The 16,906-nt window shown below is 37.5% G+C and overlaps 2 protein-coding genes across 2 annotated transcripts; one reads left to right on the forward strand and one right to left on the reverse strand.

Moving 5' to 3' along the window:
* Positions 1–166: 166 nt before the first annotated feature.
* Positions 167–10,798, forward strand: LOC104460185 (ADP-ribosylation factor 4). Its single transcript, XM_010083446.1, has 6 exons — positions 167–182; positions 5,925–6,035; positions 6,517–6,626; positions 7,998–8,069; positions 8,603–8,728; positions 9,521–10,798. The coding sequence occupies exons 1-6, from the start codon at positions 167–169 to the stop codon at positions 9,605–9,607; spliced, it is 522 nt and encodes a 173-aa protein (XP_010081748.1). The 3' UTR covers positions 9,608–10,798.
* Positions 10,799–14,190: 3,392 nt separating this feature from the next.
* Positions 14,191–16,897, reverse strand: PDE12 (phosphodiesterase 12; the record flags this gene model as incomplete). The annotated part of the gene is made up of 3 exons (XM_010083447.1): positions 14,191–14,705; positions 15,428–15,506; positions 16,451–16,897. Coding segments are annotated over 3 exons (969 nt in total), but the record flags the coding sequence as incomplete, so codon positions are not given.
* Between the last annotated feature and the right edge of the window lie 9 nt (positions 16,898–16,906).

Genomic DNA, 16,906 nt, shown 5'->3' on the forward strand with positions numbered 1-16,906 from the left:
GCCAGCAGGATGTGACCAGGCTCCGTGTGTTCCGCACCGGGAGCTGGAGACCTTGCCGTGGAGGGGCCGGTTTCGTTCATGGTGCCTGTGTAGCTGGCGCTTGTGAGAGGACGTTTCGGGTTAGCATCTGTGCACTTCAGTTCTCCTGTACTCCGTGTACAAAACCATGGAACCCTATGGAGCCCTGTAGGTGGCTTTTCCAGGGCTTATTTAGATTTACTGTCTGCCAGTGATTACTTATTTGGAATTAAATTGTGGTTCTCTTGACACAGGCTGTGTAAGAGTTGAAGGCAGTTAGTGGTTCTTGGAGATTCTTGCTTGAAGATTATGGTTCAGAAGGTCAAAGCAAGTGCATACTGCATTCCGTGTTTCCTCCTCCATTTTAACTCTTCCTTGCCTCCTTCCACCCGCTTACCCACCTCCTCCAGCTATATGTACAAACTGAACCCCCAAATTTTTCTCAAATACGATTAGCAAAGTGAATGGAACTTGATTCATGCCAACAGGCTGAAGGAGCTTGTCCTAAGAAATCACACAAAGTGCTCCTTTCAGTATAGCCAGCCAGCAATGGGACTGGGTCCTAACTGTGGAACTTGGCATACTACTCATTCTTAACACTGCCTGGGTACGCACAGCAGACACCATCATGCAGCTTTTTTTAATTATAATTTTCCATGTTCTCCATACATTTTGGGATGACAGAGTTCTTTACTGCATGCACAGTAATTTTTATTGTATTTTCTGTGTTTGAAATTAGAGACACTCAGCCATTTCAAAATAACCTGAGTGATTTTTGTCTTCAAGGCAACTTAGTATATCTGTTGGGTTCAAGGAAGTGAGTTGTCTGTCTCCCTAGCAGCCAGACTCTTCATATGACTCTAAATGAAGTGAAATCTTCAAATGAGCTTGACTGTAGCATGAGATACTGTCTGTGGTATTTGTAGTTCTGTTGCATTCTGCAAAATAATGAAAACAGGAAAGCAAAAGTCATACAGATCAAAACAGCTTGCAAGGCTTTAGTTTCTTCATTGGTAGGGAATCAGTTCAAATTTATGTTAGAGATGAGGTAGGGAGCTGCACTTTTTAGCAGTTCAAATGTAGGATTTTTTAAAATAATTCTGATTTTAGGGTATTATATTCAAATACAGGACTGGATCAGTGCATGAGACTGCACCATATTTGTTATGTAGTATAAGAGAGTAAAACTTTTGCAATGTTATGATGCTGGTGTGTCATGGGACCAAAGCTGGCTGTTTAGAAGCAGAATATGTTATATTGGATATGACATAATTAATTTATACCTGTAACGTGGAAAATAAGCTCTTCATAGCATTCTACATTATATATCAGCACTTGGAGGAGAAATGTCCAAATGAATACTGGCACTGAATTAAACATTTCCTCAAGGTGATAATTTTCAGTTTATGGTTTGAAAATGAGCTGTACAAGGCTAGGTGTTTTAAATACTAGTGAAGTAACCTTATGGTATAAGGTGTTAATGGAGAAATATTTAGGGGGAAAATATTATATGGGGGAGTTGGTAATTAACAGATGATTAATTTATAAATCAAACTTCCCTTCCACAGCTTTCTTATGTTTCTGCAGAATTCAAGATAAAGTAGGATTACTTTAGCTCTTAAGACAGACTCTGTGTTACTGAGTTCTGCAGAATTTTAATGTTTCTTATCGAGTACCGCTACCAACAGCAAATATGACACACTATCTTTTATATTCTCAAACTACTTTTATGTTAAAAGGTGGACATTTAATGTTATCCTGTTACTGAAATTTTGTTTTTTAAAAAATGCACTTGTATAATTAAGTATTTTTCAGAAATATTAAGTCAACATTCTGAGGAAATGCCTGGAAAATAATTCCTATGTCTTCTTTATAGGCAGAAGGAGCATGAGGGAAAAGAAATAACTGTAGGATAGGATTGAATGACCTAAGGTTAGACCAGACAACTGGGGCATTAGGGTAGAAAAACTGAGTCCTAACCCTACATAGACCTGTCTGTAAAACTCTTCACTCATACTTTCTTGTGCTTAAAGTTATTGATTCATTGTGCACATTTCAGTATCATAATGTAGTGTTCTGTATCTTAGCATAGTTGTGCAAGTGTTAACTGAGATAATAGCTACTCAGGAGCTTCAAACACAAAGGTAATCATTGAATACATGGGGGGAAAAAAATTGTTGGATTATTTGGGACTTGTGTCACTGTACAGCACAAAGCCATTTAGCTGTTTTTTATTTGTTTTTTGTAACCACTGCTAGTCTGCATGGTGGTGTGTGTGTTTTCTTGAGAAGCTGTATTGAGAATTGCCCCTTCATGTCCCCCAAAGGCTTGCACAGTTGAAACAGAACCTGAAAGAGGAATAGTAGGTAAAGGATAAATAAGACAAGTTTTGAGAGAACTGGTATAAAGGTAAAAGAAGAGTGAGGGAATACAAACCTGTAATAAATTGAGGTTTGTTAATTCTGGGTTTTTAACCTGGCTTTTGATTGTAGCAAGAATTTCATGAATCTGTTAAATACAATACAAGCTTCCCCCCCCCCTTTTCTCTGGTTATGGGAAATTTTGGAAGCAGCAACAGGCTGTATTCTATGGTAAACCTTGAAAATCTCAATCTGACAATTAAAATCTGTTGGTCTTGATGGGGAGGTTCCATTTAAAAAGTCAATTCTCAATTTTTCTGCATCTAGAGGTTATATGAAGTTCTGTGCTCTAATAACTGAGGCAGCTTGACATTCAGCCACCAGTGATCAAAGTAGGAAGCTGATAAATGAGGAATGTGATGTGGTCACAGAGGTAGTGATCCTAGAGAAAAGCAAAATACAAGCTTGAGATTTAGAAACAGACTGACAGGCTGTGAATAAAACACTTAAGAGAAGTAAAGGGCTTAGAACCACGCTTGTTTTAACACTGTAGATTTTTTTTCTCTAGCTAGAGGAAGAGGATGTTTGACTCAGTTTAAAGATAAATGGTTGCAAGTGCAGGTCTGTGCTTCCCTTTTGTCCTTTATTGTACTGTTAGTGCTTAGTGGTACAACTGCTGACTGTTGTATCCTACATCAAGATTCTTACACCTTGGTCTTGTCAGTGATCAGTCAGGCAGTGTAATCAGAGTGAAAATGTAGAATCAGAAATTTATTTAGGGATTTAAGACTTAGGTTTTAATCTTGATAGTTAAATCAACTTAAACTTTATGACATGGAGGTAGCTCATAAATTTAAACTTAGTGTTCCAGTGCAAATGTAAACATGTGTGTTCTTGGACTACTAAAAGCAATAGTTATACTTCCTAGCAGCTCAAAAGATTAGATGTGATTTGGTGCTCTGAAAGTTATTGTTCTAAAAAGGGTGATAAACAGCAAATTGGAGTAAGAAGTATGAATGGAGGTTATGCTCTTGGTGACTATTGCTTGTTTAAATGCTCATTTGCAATTTGGCTAAAAGGGGCAGTTTTTGCCAATAGAGTCGTGGTGATTTGCAGAAGTTGCCTTGCCTTGGTTAAAAGCTGCTTTCTCAAGTGTGGAGTCAGAAGAAAACACGTATCCGTAACTCAGCCTGCCTCAGTGCGAAGTCCAACAGCTTAATTAGAATTGTGGAGAAGAGTGGGTTTAAGCAAAGTCTCAGGGCTTTGTGCTTACATAGCTAATGTAGCCTCTGCCAACACTGTTGAGCTGTTGGTGGGTCCTAGGACAAGAGTGGAGTGGATAACTGGGGCAATAATTTCTTAAATTTAGCAAAAAGTTTAAAATTCTTGACTAGTTTCTAATTCCTTAACTCTGGGTCGTGACTTCAAATGATTCTCAATACCCTGTGTTTCTTCGAAATGAGATCAGGTTTTTTCTTTATCTGTATCTTTAGCATAACCCCTAAATACACCAAAGCCATTTGTGTGGATAACACCATCTTTCTTTCATTGCTAATTTTAACAAATCTTATCAGTGTTTGTTCTACTGATAACAGTTTGTTGGGTTTTTTGGGGGGGTGGGGAGAGAGTTTGTGAGTGTGTGTAGCTTTAATTGGTGGTTCACTTAACAGTCTTAGTGTTAATTTACTGGAAAACTATCCCATATATACCACGTACATGCATTGTATTTTCTTGTGAAGATCTAGACATCCTACAAATGCTCACTTGAAGCTCTCACTGAGAGCAGTGTTGGGCTTCAAGCATCGTGCTATTAAAAACATTGTTTTTCAGCGTAGATGGAGTATTTGAGGGTTTCAGAGTTTGCTTAAAGCGTTTTCTAAGGCTAGCTGACGCGTCATTGGTGTAGAATGCTAACATTTACAAGTTTCATGACTTGCAAGCTCTTGTGAAACTTCTGCGGTACCATGTCTTTTTTTTTTTTTTTTTTTTCCATGCTTGTATGTGGTTCTAAAAGAGACCAATACTTGGACAATAGCAAACTTAAAACTATTAAATTTCAATCTGGGCTTTTTGGGAGTTTATTACCCCTCAAGGAGCTTTGGTTTTGAGGGTAGATAACCCCCTCCTTCTTTCATGACATGAACAATTAGAACAACTTTTTTTTTTTTAAACACACAATGACAATACCAAAGAAACTGTATTGGCATGTAAAATCCTGTTCACAGTATCAGAATATAGCACATTTATAGATAGGCTTTTTAATTAGTTTGCTGTAGCAGCACTTTGTGTCTTGAGAAGGAGGAGGCTTTTTAAGAGTTCAGTTTCATTCTGAGTAAGTAGGTAATTTCAAATTCCATTTTATTGCAATGCTAAGGAAACAGTTGTATTATTAATAGTCAAATCATCAAACCAGTTAAAGCTTAATATATTGCAATCACTAAGTAGGAAATTAACTCAGAATACTTAATATTATCAAACAAGGATAACATTTGGTTTCTTGTGCAAGTATAATTTAATTAATGTTGTTATGTGTTTTTTGTTTGTTTCGGCAAAATTTTACTGATGTTTTTAAGTTTCCCAAATTGACATTTTATTCAAACTGTTGCTGTGGTAAGTCTTTAGTAACTACTGTTTATTTAGGTGTTTTTGCTAGGCATTGGATTCCAATGTAAAGAATTGTATTTTGAGTTGCTCTAATGTGTTCTGAAATGTCTAACAATAAGCAGTTGCACAAACAGTTTTAGAAAACTGCAGTGTATGCCTGCAGTGTTGGTGATGCTTCTCAAAAAACATCTTTGAGTCTACAATTGTTTGTTTTTTTTAAGGATCACATATTTACCACATAGGTTACATTGAAAAGCAGCAAGCTTAAGTTATGTTGTAGAAACAGAAGAACAAATTTCAGTGCAGGAGGCCTTCTAGAAAGATCAAAAGTGGAGAGGAAAGCATCCTAGTGGATCTTGATGAACAGAAGTTATACAACCCTTAGGGTATATGTGGAGGGACTACACTACACATTCCTAATGTATGTGTTTTTGTCAGTGCAAAAGAAAAGTTTTAGCAAAAGGGACAAGAGTGAGGAAGACTCAAGTGTCTTCCACTGATCGTCCCAGCTCCTGTTGTTTCTGGTGCATGTGAAACTGGCCTTAGCAGAAGGTTGAGTACATGAGACCTTTCACAGCTTGAGTGCCAAGGAGCAAACGTGATCAGTTAGAAACCATGTGCTGCTCATAGATTGTTGCTAGGTATTTAAAACCATTCTGGCTTACATAGAAGGATGATAAAAATTAAGTAACACACATACTAAGGAAGATGAGTAGAAACTTGTGAGCCTGTAGGTTGTGGATGGAAGAGTGTTACTGAGCTTGGTTTCTTCGTGGCTTGTTCTCTCACTGCTGGGTAGAGGAGATGGGGAGAAACATACAGTAGTATATCAGCAATGACTTAGGAGTGTTTAAAAAGTTGTTTCTTCTCAGAAAAAAACCCTAATACTCTGCATGTAAAATGGCATATTTTTTTTACTTAGAAGGTTGTAGTTCATATTGTGAACTAAATCAAAATTTCTGTTTATTCTAGTTGGTTTGGATGCTGCTGGTAAGACAACTATTCTTTATAAACTGAAGCTAGGAGAAATTGTCACCACAATTCCCACTATTGGTAAGATAACCAGTTCTCATGTCTTCATTCTTGTTACTCTAAATCTGTGTTATAGAGACAGGCTTCTGAAAAGCATAGGGATTTGCTGTCTTTGCTGTTAGTATAAGAATCAAGACAGACATGGGCATTCTGGTACTGCCATAACACAACCGTGTCAGACCAAAGATACATCTAGACCAGAATCCTGTGTCTGACAGTGGCCCGTAGCAGATGCTCAGCAGTATAGGAACCAACTTACGTAGCAGTACTTCCTCCAAACACCTATGGAGGCTGGAAGATAAAAAAAAAAAGGTGGTGTACTTGGATTTAAATAATTAGTATTTCCTTTTCTTTGCCCTTTCAATCAATTTTCTTCTTGATCTAGCAATTCTATATATTTGGGAGAAGTATATCTTGAGAAGTGACGATCTTTAACATGGTTAGAATTACATTTTAACACTAGCATTAACTATTTCTAATTACTTAACTCTTTTGTTTTTAGGTTTTAATGTGGAAACGGTAGAATATAAAAACATTTGTTTCACAGTTTGGGATGTTGGTGGTCAAGATAAAATTAGACCTCTTTGGAGGCATTATTTCCAGAACACACAGGTAAGAGTTCTGAGATGGCAATAGTTAAAGACCTGATTTGTAAAGTCTCATTATGTTCTGTACAGTATATATGGAAAGTTGTCTTCTGTCCCTTCCTTTCAGAAAAGCTCTTCGCTGCTTCCTGCAAATTCTGAGGGATACCCAGATTTTATTCTAGTTGAAGCTAGTTTGTTACCCTGAAGGCTTCAAGTCTAGTTGTGAGTGTAGCCTGGCAAGGATGAAGTCCTTTAGGATCTACCAGTGTTCTGTAATGTGCCGGAGCAGCTGCTTTGTTTGTGAGGAGCTTTCAACTTTGCTATATCCATGTTTTGATCTGTTTGAACTGGTGTTAGCTTATACATAAAAAATGTTATTGTTTAAACACCCTTCTACATACTCTCTTTTTTTATAATCAGCATTAAAATATACAGCTTTTACTGTGTTATATCAGAGTATTTAGCATGCTGAGTATCTAAAAATGTTGTGAAAGATCTTGTTACTGGTTGATTAGAAAGTGTCAGCTTCATATGGAATTGGCTGCTGTCATTTTTGATGACATAAATGTGATTCTTTCCTTTGTTTCACAAGTAGTAAGGTAAGTTGCTTATTAGTATCAGGAAGCTTTGGGAGTGGGTTTTTGGGTTTTTTTTGTGTTCAATATAGAATTGTTTTCAAGAAACTTCTGTGCAGCATACTGCATATGATTGGTGCAGAAAAATGGTGAAGTCTGGATTGACAAAAAGGAGCTAGCAAAGTACTGTTGTGAATAGAGTAATACTTAATTTCAGTTCCTTATTCAACCCTGTTACTAAATATTTTTAAAAGATGCTTCTCTTCTCTGAAAGAGAATGATAAAATACAAGGTTTTCAGACTGAAATTTTAAGAGTAAATAGTGTATGTGTAAGGAGGACACTTGAATAACAGAGAAGCCATTAGAAACAGTGTTTGGTACAAACTTCTTCAAATAAATTCAGGCCTTACTTCAAGGGTGCAGGTTTTTTCAGTGAAACATGAGATGGTGAAACACTTGTGATTCTCTTGCTGCATTTAACATGATACAATGAGTGAAAAGGGAGGGGGGAGAGTTAGCTTCTGAATTTTTGATGTGTTTTTTTTTTTTTTTTCCCCCCAAAACTAATTCCATAGTAATCTGTAAACCAACATTTGTGGTTTTAAAATTTTTTGATTTAGAAGGCTTGACTTTATTTTGCACTTGAAAATTACTATGTAGTTTTTTTAGACAGACTTCTTGCATTGCATAGACAGAAATTACTGTCAAATTTGCTTACCTAAGAGAGAGGACAATCACAGTATTCAGTATAAGTTTTTTGACTTTAAAAATAGTACTGCATGTTTACATTGGTTTTTCAAAACTGCTTAACTTCTTACAGGGCCTCATTTTTGTGGTAGACAGCAATGACAGAGAGAGAATCCAGGAAGCAGCAGACGAGCTGCAGAAGATGGTAAATATCAATACATTCTGAAATATGATCGTTATACTACTTTGTCATGTTTTTGGATGTTCATCAGCTTCCCAAAGAAATTTAGGATTTTAAAATTTTAGGGAGTTTGTATCATGCATACTGTATTCACCTGGTAATTCTAGGTCACATAGTGCACTGAGTTGTAACAGTTGCAGCTGTAGAGAGCTTTAGCTCAAGAAGTATTAATGTGTCAGAACCTTTCTTTCCTTCATAAAACCTTAATAGAAACACAGCAGATAAAGAAAGAATTTTGGAAGAACAAATTGGTGCTAAGAATTTCAGCAGCAAGGTGCCAGTAAATTTAAACTGCCTATTGAAAGAATGTTTCCTTACTTGTAGAAGTTCTGTTCTGTACTAGTTAAATTTCACTTAGTACTTACTAGTGACTTAAAGAGAAAGAATGAAAAAGTTTATACCCTTAAATCAGTATTTAGGTTTCTTTAGTGCTTGCTGAAGTACTTGAAGTCCTTACCTGAGCTAATTTAATAACATGACTATTTTTTTTCTGTTAGCTTCAGGAGGATGAGCTGCGAGATGCAGTGCTGCTTCTGTTTGCAAACAAACAAGATCTGCCAAATGCCATGGCAATCAGTGAAATGACAGATAAACTAGGTCTTCAGTCTCTGCGTAACAGAACTGTAAGTACTGAACTTCCTGGTTGCTGAACTCTTGTCTTCCTTTATTATATATTATAAACATAATTTTTCCTTTAAAGGAAAGGGAAGTTGTCACCTCTTTCTGTAGAAAGATGCACATGCCTGCTATTAAACTCTGTAGTGCATAGTTTTAAGGTCTTTGTTCAGAATAAGTGATTTAGATGTATAATCCAGTGCGTATAGCTGTTGCAGGTGTTTCATCTCTCGCCTTTTCCTGGAAAAATACAAATATTCCAGTATGTCACTGAAATATAGCTGTCAAACATGTTTGACAAAGTATGTCGTGGGCTTTCCTGTATTCTCAGTATTTGTTATTCTGGGGGAGAAAAAGCATTCTGCGTTCTCACCGCTACGAAGATGGGATGAAATTAAATAGCTCCTAAATCGTTAGATTCCATCTGCACAGCCCTTTGAGACCAACGGTTGCTTCACATAAACCATGCAATACTTGCTTAATGTCTGTATGTTGACACACTAAGATCATATCCATAGAAGTTGCTTCAGAGGTCTGTTAATGTTGATAATTCCATGTCCATTTCCTGAAGAGCAGTCTTTCAAAAACAATAACCTAGTTTTCAGCGTATAAATCAAATGCAAGTTCTGTATTTGTTTCTTGATGCCTTAACGGTGTTCTAGCATCTGGTAGGCCAACACTGAGTTTCTGGATAATGTCTGTTTAAAGAACACTATTTGTGTATCTGAGTGTCACATACTGTGATAAGTTAGCTTGTATTTTGTCAGTATTTAATTTTTCTTTGTGTTCTACATTAACAGTGGTATGTCCAGGCTACCTGTGCTACGCAAGGAACTGGTCTGTATGAGGGACTTGACTGGCTGTCAAATGAACTCTCAAAACGCTAACTCAAACTGGATGACTCTTTCACCAGGGACATGTTTGATATAAGTGGTCTAGGCTTGTTACAACAAAATTAGTTTGCATCTTGGTTATTACAGTATCTGGAACTGATATTTGGGCAGGATATTGCAGCGTTTCAACTTATTTTGTTGCCAATTATTGTTTACCGAGCTACATGTTGCAAAGGTAGCAATATGCTTGGGTAAAAATCTCCTTAACTTGGAAAAAGTGTATCTTCTGATTTTATTCCCCTTGTTAGCCTAAATGCCTGAATATAGTTATTGTGACATCTTTAAGATCTGTTTTGAATACTCTTTCGAGCCCAAATAAATTAATGTTTTAAATTTTTTTTTCTCCCTGCTACTTTTAGTTTACTGGTGCCCTGTTTCATTCCTCAGACAGTCTGCTGATTTAAAAATGTAGCATTCCATATGTATTTATTTCTCTCCCTTGCCAAAAAGAATTCCTAATACTGCTTGTTCCAGCCAAGGAAATGCTCTAAAACACTATACAAATCTACTGCACTGAGGAACATTTTATTAATCCTTGGGTTCTGTCAGCCCAACTTGCCTTTGTGTGAATTGGATTTGATGGGTAGAATAGTTCTGTGCTGGTTGCGAAGAGCTCATGTCGAGATTGTTTTTAATATTCAGCAGATTGTCTTCCTTTATATTGTATCTTTTTTTTTATGTTGCATGTTGCTTTTTGGTATCAGCCTGACTATTTTTGCCCAGTGTATAATAGTTCTGCTGAAGTTTTACTGTTTGTTGGTGAACATATCTTCATAAAGAAATTTTTGAAAATTCATCAAACTCAATGGATTAGTTTCTTCATAATCCACTTGGAATTATTCCTAATAAAATGATAAAATGTATCGTTCTGTGTATGCTCTTCTTGATTCCTGAAATAGCTGGACTGAAAGTTGTCACTTGTTCTTTTTCCATATATGAGCTTTCCTGCAGCTTCAGTGTGAACATCAGTCTCAGATTTTTACTTGTTTGGAGCTATGTAAAGCGGGACATGAAAGGTGGGCAAAGAAATTGTATACAGTGCAGCAGAGTAGCTGTCATCAAGACTTCTATAATTCTGTGTCTTTTGACGTTGTAAATCTAAAATTCCTTTTAAGATGTCCAGATATGAAAATACTAACAGTTACAAAAATTGTAATAAAACAAATACGAACTGCCTGAAAAGCATGCATGTCTGTTTCATAGTTGTATCTACATTTAAAAACCAACACGGGTTCTAGCAGGGGAATCACAAATTCTCTTGGTGCCTAGCTGAGACATTAACTTGAACACTTGTACAGGGATTTATGTAGTCAGTATTACATCAATAGTGATGGTCACCCCCAAAAATCAGTCCTATGCAACTGCTACTGCCTGCTTTCATATTTTTGCCCCCTTATATAAATGTCTGTAATTCAAAAGACTTAAATTAACATGGTTTTTGAGGCTGCTACTAATGGGTATTTTCAAATTATCTTTCTGTTGCCTGTCTGCTGTATGGATGCAAATACGGCTCAATCTACCAACTGAAATACTCCGTTCTGTTAATTGTATGTCTTTAGGAACCCAAAGCATGTTTTCTTTGCAGTTTTAGGCTAAGCTTCTCTCTTTATTTTTAGCCCAGGTCTTGTTACCCTTGTTAAAAGAAATCCCAGTGACAAGGTCTGGTAAACTCAAGGTTGTTTAGGTTAAGAGCAGCTTCCAAGGCAGCTTCTGCTGTAACTGAGGTTTAATTTTTCTAGGAAGTACTGTTACTGTGATCACAACTAACCAGAGAAAATTCCAGAGCTCTTGAATACATTCATTAACTGTCTTCAATATGTAACAGAAACCCAGGAGACAGTGTCAGGTCAGTAGGGTTTTGCTTGTACCTTTAATGAATTGCTGATTACATCTTAACTGGAGTTGATATATCCATGCATTGGATTAGTAGCTGTTACTGTGTATGTTTCTAGCAATGCAGTTCCTAGAAATAATCCTCAAAAGGAACATCTTGTTCAGACAAGGCAGCTGGTCCCTAATAGGGATGGTACTGGAGGTCCCAGTAGGTTAAAATGAAACAATGCTTGTGACAAACTAAATGCCATCTCCTCTTCCAAGGAAGAAGTTAGAGGTAGACTTTAAACAAAAAACCAGATACTTAGAAATAAACTAGGCCTTTATCTTGAAGGAAACATTCTGTTTGGTAGAGATGAAGATTTGTTTTACTCAGGTTTAGGTGAGCTCTGTTTAGCCACTACACTTCTGAGTTACAGCATCTCTATAGAAGTTCATATTTCAGAGTTGCCATGCTTCACTTTGTGTACCAGCAGGTTGCAATTCTGATAGAAAATGAGTAATTTCACAAAATTCAAGTCCGAAAGTAGTAAAGATCTTGAGCCTTGTTTAAGAGTGATGGGATCTGCATGAGGGTTAAGGCTACAGCTTATGCTGCAGTGTAGTAAGACACAGTCAATAAAATTCTTGGGTGTAATTGAGGAGTCACTGTAGCGTTAATCGGAGCATAGAGAGGAACTGAAGCAAGTACTTCAGTCTTCCTGTAAAGAGAGATCACACTTGGCATCTTACTAAAATGATATTTGCCTCAGACTACTCTGTAAGGTTGTAATTTTACATAATGTTGTTATGCAGTTTATTCATTGTAGTATTAAACTGTGGAAGGGATGAGACACTTGATGGGCTGTGGAATAATGTCACAATTGACAGAAGTAAAACTTTTCTTCAGGTATTACATTCTCATGAACTGTTCTCAATTCTCTAAACATTTTCAAGGTACCCTTTAGATTATGTGTTCTTGATTCTAAGCAGCAGTCCCTGGCATTGGTGTGTGTGCATAGAAAGCCACCTTGTCTTCAGATGACAAATGTAGTTTGTTTCACATCTTCTTACTAGCTATTGCTAGGAGCTGAAATCCTGGTGCCTTTCTTTTTCCTTTGTAGTTAGTGCTGCTTTTTTAGCTAGTGCTTGTTAGTACAAGAACAAACTTCATCTTGATGAGGTTTTTTTTATTACTCTGCCTTATCTCTTGTAGTACCAGGATCACATGCAGTCCTATTCTGTTAATATGGCTATCCCTCAGTAAATTCATGAGCTGTGGCAGTGACACTTCATTAAAACTGACCCAAATTATAATTTGTGTGCTAGTGTTCTTACACATGGTACAATTCTTCTGCTGCAGAGGTACTGACTGTCATGCAAGATGGGGCAAATTGGTAAAAATGGTTCTGTTGCTTTTTGGCATTCTTTAAAATAATTACTTTCTGGCTAAAGCAATTATAACAGTGACCTATAGATGTTTTATATCAGTAACCCTCAGCCAGATGCTACTTGAACAGCATTGCCCTGTTTTTAGTGTAGTAATATATAAACAGTTCAGTGAATCCCAGAACACTGTAGGGGTGAGTGGTTGTGCAAATATAGGGCACACAGCTTCTCTCAACCTGGGCAGACTTGTTTTGCCATGAAAGCACCAGTAACTAGAAAAAAGATCAAGTGACAACACTGACAGACAACTGAAAAAGGAATTTTATTAGGTAAAAGAGGGAGACCTAGTAAAATGGTTCTCCAATGCTGTTTGTTTCATGTGGACCAATGATGCAGGGAAAGAACTTTGTTAAATTATTTAAACCCCTCCAACACATTCAATTATCTCCTACAAAATATGGAAGACTAAACTATTTCTATTAAGGAAAAAATGCAGGTATAAATACTATTAAAAATGCAGGTCCTCCTTGTATGCAACAGGGGAACAAAATAGAACAATTGTGATAAAGGTTGGCAAGTCACTTGCAAGGATTTAGGCACAAATAGCTAATGTACCACATTAACTATTCTTTATCTCCTCCTACCTGAAAACAGATTATATTGGTAAAAAGCTCTCTCCCAACCCGAGTTGGCTGTCCCAAACTTTAGTATTTCTTTTACTGCCAATGACTATAAACAACAGAAGGAACAGATGTTCAAAGTAGATGCTACCTATATATGTGCTCTGGTTTTACCAGACGCTAAAGTGACACTCATGACCCAAATTAAGTGGGCAAGCAAAATGCTTCCAAACCTTGAATTTAACATGTCTGATTGTTGACAGAAAGTCTATTCACTGATAATTAAAGAACATCTTTTCAGAAGGTAGAAGGTACAAGTACATTGTTCATGCCACTTACTAAAAGATTGGGACACAGTAATGGTAAGTGAACAAGACAATTTCTGAACTTTAAAAAAATTGTCATGGCAGTAGTTACAATGAGATTGAATCAACTAAATCCATTTGTTTTCACATTCTATGGTTCTGAGTAAAGCAGGGTTCACTTGATACACTGTATTATAAATCAATTAAATTCATGTATCTTTTTAAACAAAATAATTCTTAATCCTTTAAAAACACCAATAAAAAGATTTATGATAATCCAATTTTCAAAACCCCTTTTCTTAAATATACTTTTCCTATTAGCATATAAAAGGGAAGGGAAGAATTGTCATGCAAATATTCTGAACAGTGGCAATACTCAGTAGAACCATTAAACACATGAAATTTTTTGGTAATCATTCTTTCCTGTTAGTATTCTACAAGCCAGGGTGTAACCTCAGTTCCTCTGCAGTAAATTAAATTTGTTTGAAAACCCCCAAAAGCACCTTGCAAGAGGTCTCCTGACCTATTTCCACTTTAAGTCACATATTAGTGCTATATGATCAGAAGGATGTGAAACACTTGGCAAAGCCTGATGGGTTGTTACTTCTTCATGACTTGGCAATGGAATGACCTGTTCAACCTCTAGAGTGTTTTTGTCAATGAAAATGTAGTCCAGACATCCATGAAACCCACCAACATAGTTCGTATAAGCAGGTTCTCCACAAGCACTTAGCAGTTTGAAAGGATGACTTAGAGGCATATTGCACCTTTCTTCTTCACCACTCGAGACCCAGTCTTCATGATCTTCAGCAATGCCACCAGTGTTAATAAAACTGTAAGTTCCAGATGATGGTGTGCTATTAAAATCTCCACAGAATATGACTGGTATACTGGGATACAAGTCACACGCAACGTGCTTGATGTGAGACAAGGCTACAGCGATTTGGATGAGACGGATGTTCCCACCTAAGAATATTAAAAGCATATTAAATACTTAGCAGCACTGGAGGAATTTTCCAAGTTGCTCATTTAAGCATATATCATATATAGCTCTGAAACAGCAATCTCATTTTAAGTTTTCTGTGCACTACATTTTAGAATACTTTTCATAAATAAAGAAGCCTACTCTGAAAGTTTTAGAAGCAGACCATGTTTTAGTTTAAATTTGCACATGCAAGAACTCTGAGCCTTAAACACCCATATTACAGCAGCTTTTCATTTTGTGGCAATCACCCTAATAATGTTCCTGAAAGGCACAGAACCAAAAGAAAACTCATTTAAAAGAGGAGAATCTCTTCCAAAAGCTTCTGTAGCCCAATCTGGTTGCCTGCTGGCAGTACCCCAATATAGCTCCTTCAGGGACAGTAGCATTGGGAAGCCATGAGCACACACAAAGCTATCTGTATTTTATTGCCTACTCTTTGGGTGAATTGTGTATAACATGTCTTGCCTTGCTTTTTTTCTATATTCTGACTCCCAAGCAGACTAGAACAATCTCTAAGGAAAAGAAATAAACAAGCCTAGCAGCCTGGTTTGATTCATCTAGATAAGAAGCAAGGCAGGAAACCCTCAGTTCCAGAAGAAAAGGTTACAGCTGCAAAAGAATAGGGGGAAATCCATTCTCCCTAGGAAGGACAAAAACCTTTACAAACCCAGTGATCCCACATACAGGAACATGATGAAATTACCTTTCGGGTGCCAGTATAGGTGGGTATTCGCTACACATATCTTCCTGGAAGGATCAGTTGCAGACTGAAGAACTGAAACCTTCAAGAGAAAAATCAATCTTTAAGTCTTAAATAGAGACATTATATATTTCTAAAAATGCAATAGTTAGCTTATGCCTTTATGGCAATCCAGTTCAAAGAATCTGATGCTTGTAATAGACAGTACAGCTCCTAAGGTGAGTCTATTTATCTTCTATATAAGGTCTGGGTAGGCCATTTTTTTTCCTTTAATCCATTCCATATTGTCTCATAAAATGTTGCTAATGCTGTACCATTCTTAACTACTTTTATTTTCTATTCTCCCACCTCTGCAACACAATCGGACCTGTATCTCTGGTTTTAGCATGCAAACTGTAACACTGCATAGTTGTTAAACTGAATGTAAATTTAGGGGTGATTTCAGTTATCAAAGAAAGCTTGTTAGTCCTACTCAGTCTACATATAGGAAACTTTTACCAGTGAGTGTTTCTGAAATTCCTGACACAGATCTTACACATTTGTACTTACACAAGAGCTCTGCTGGCAGACCCACTGGCATCAAGAAGCTCACAAACCTTTCCAACCTTATTTCTCTCCCTACTGTCACTTTCTAAGGCAGCATTATTAAAGCAAGCTAAATTAATTTAATGTCATTTAGAACTCATTTACAAGATACAAGTTTTATGAAATACATATTCTGACATACTACCACCAACCAGGAACCAATACCTGGCCCAGAATCTCAACAGCTATCTTCATCCTAAAACAAAGGACATCATTTTGCCTTTTTTACCAAATGTAATTCCATACACGCAGTTCAGTAAATTCTCAATGTTTTGCTCTGCCAGGTAAAAGAGAACATACTGCTGTACTATGTTCCAGATTGTGAATCCCTCCCCTCCGTTCTCTGGTTTGATGCCCAACAAACCTAGCTTGGCTGCACCTTCCTGGAGACAGTGGAAGGAGGAAAGGGGAAAGAGGAGGAGCGCAGGTAAAAGCTGGTACCTGCAGCACAGATGACCTCTGCAGCACCTTCTCCTTCACCAAGGGGTACTTGGCCAGCTTATCACACAAGTCCTTGTGCAGCGGATCTGAGAGCAGCGCTTCGCTGAAAGCGACGTCATGTTGGCTAAGGAGGCTGAACTTATCCCTGCGGTAGAAAGTGGCCAGGCCTTCATGCTGCTTCTCCTTAATCTTGAAGAGCCCTTCTAGTCCAAAAGCATCTAGAGCTGGAGCCAAGCTGTCCGCGAAGACGGACTTATCCACTTCCTGCAGGCAGATGAGGTCGGCGCTGTAGCCCGCCAGCTCCTTCTTGAGCAGGTTCTGCCGGTAGTCGAGCTCCAGGGCGTAGGGCGCGCAGTACGGGTACAGCACGGTGCGGGAGAACTCCGTCTGGGCGTAGGTGTCGGCCAGGATGTTGTAGGAGACGGCGCGGATGGAGCCCTCGCCGCACACCTTCCT

This window comes from Pterocles gutturalis, unplaced genomic scaffold (genome assembly GCF_000699245.1).
Source record: "Pterocles gutturalis isolate BGI_N339 unplaced genomic scaffold, ASM69924v1 scaffold44415, whole genome shotgun sequence".
Classification (NCBI taxonomy): domain Eukaryota; kingdom Metazoa; phylum Chordata; class Aves; order Pterocliformes; family Pteroclidae; genus Pterocles; species Pterocles gutturalis.

What these genes read in the sequence shown, in the direction of transcription:
- LOC104460185 (XM_010083446.1), top strand. An exon ending in ATTATTTCCAGAACACACAG is followed by an intron (nt 6,627 to 7,997) that starts GTAAGAGTTCTG and finishes AACTTCTTACAG; the next exon opens with GGCCTCATTTTTGTGGTAGA. An exon ending in CAGACGAGCTGCAGAAGATG is followed by an intron (nt 8,070 to 8,602) that starts GTAAATATCAAT and finishes TTTTTCTGTTAG; the next exon opens with CTTCAGGAGGATGAGCTGCG.